At 65.1% G+C, this 1,215-nt stretch overlaps 2 protein-coding genes across 2 annotated transcripts in view; one reads left to right on the forward strand and one right to left on the reverse strand.

The window, feature by feature from the left end:
* CLCN2 (chloride channel, voltage-sensitive 2) overlaps positions 1-284 on the forward strand; it is an 8,034-nt gene extending 7,750 nt beyond the window's left edge. Inside the window, exon 20 of the mRNA XM_010573097.1 lies at positions 211-284. Within this exon, the coding sequence (XP_010571399.1) occupies positions 211-284 (74 nt within the window). The remainder of the gene's footprint in view (positions 1-210) is intronic.
* A 65-nt stretch (positions 285-349) lies between these two features.
* LOC104835211 (heat shock protein beta-7-like) lies at positions 350-1,155 on the reverse strand. The gene is made up of 2 exons (XM_010573098.1): positions 994-1,155; positions 350-538 (listed from the first exon to the last, which is right to left on the reverse strand). Exons 1-2 carry the CDS (start codon positions 1,153-1,155, stop codon positions 350-352), a joined length of 351 nt encoding a protein of 116 aa, XP_010571400.1.
* Positions 1,156-1,215: the final 60 nt, after the last annotated feature.

Below are 1,215 nucleotides of genomic sequence, written 5' to 3' on the forward strand. Positions count from 1 at the left end.
CACCCCCCCACCTCCATGGGCAATGCAGTGTCCCTGCTCAGGGTGGCACGGGGGGGCAGAGGGGCATCAGGTCGGGGTGCCCACAGGGACACGGGTGGGCACTGCCCCTCTCCTCAGCACCTCATGGCTGGGAAGGGGGATCCTGCCTCCTCTCCGCCGTGCACCCCTCCCCATGTAAATACAGAGATTTTTATATTAATTTAATAAAAGGACTTTATAAACAGAGCCAGAGCACTCAGGGGCTGGAGGTGGCAGGGGGGGCACAGCCAGCAGGCACCAGCTGAGCCTCACCACGGCACCAGGGTTGGCATCACTCGGGGCAAGAAGCCTTTCTTTACCCGGTGCCGGCTCACAGCGTGGCCTCGCTGCGGTACAGCAGCTGTGGGGGCTCACCAGGGCGGGCACTGGCACGGCGCCGGGCGGTGATGACCAGCGTGCCGGCCTCGGTGAGGGCACAGCTCACCGAGAGCGGGTCCGTGTCCTCGGGCAGCTGGCACTTGTGGGTGAAGGTGTCGCAGATGGTGCCATCCTCAGCCACCTGCGGGGAGGCAGTGCCGGCATGGTGGGGCACAGCACATTCCCAGTTACCCCAGTGCTAGTGATGGGGCAGCTCCCAGTCACCCTGGCTCCAGCAGGGAGTTCAGCAGGGCAGTTCCCAGTCACCCAGTGACTCAGGCATTTCCCAGTTACCCCAATGCCAGGAGGGAGCAGCTCCCAGTTGCCTCAGTCTTGGGGGTGGGGTAATTTCCAGTTACCCCAGTGCCAGCAGGGACTGTTCCCAATTGCCCCCCACCAGCAGAGAATGCAACGGGACGGGAGTTCCTGCTTGCTGCATTCTCAGTGAGGACGGTTCCCAGTTACCCCAGTGCTAGCAGGGGCCATTCCCAGTTACCCCCCCACCCCGCAGGAGGGGGTGCTGTGGGCCAGGACCCCCATCACTCCATGGCTAGTGCAGTGCGGGGGGGAAAATGCTGCCCCCCTGGGGTTCCTCACCTTCTCAGCCTGGATGGCAACGTGGCAGTTGGAGGTGGTCACCACGATGTCGGAGGGCTCGAACTGGCTGACGTCGGCCACCACCTGGTAGGTGTCACCCTGGGCGCGCACCCAGGTGCCCAGGCTGCAGGGGCACATGGTGCCCGGGGACCCTGCGGGCATTGGGGGGGGCTGCTGGGCACGGGGGCGTGGGGGCACTGTGCCCAGGGGCTGGGGCACTGG

The sequence above is a fragment of the Haliaeetus leucocephalus genome, unplaced genomic scaffold (assembly GCF_000737465.1).
Source record: "Haliaeetus leucocephalus isolate CR32 unplaced genomic scaffold, Haliaeetus_leucocephalus-4.0 Scaffold362, whole genome shotgun sequence".
Lineage (NCBI taxonomy): Eukaryota > Metazoa > Chordata > Aves > Accipitriformes > Accipitridae > Haliaeetus > Haliaeetus leucocephalus.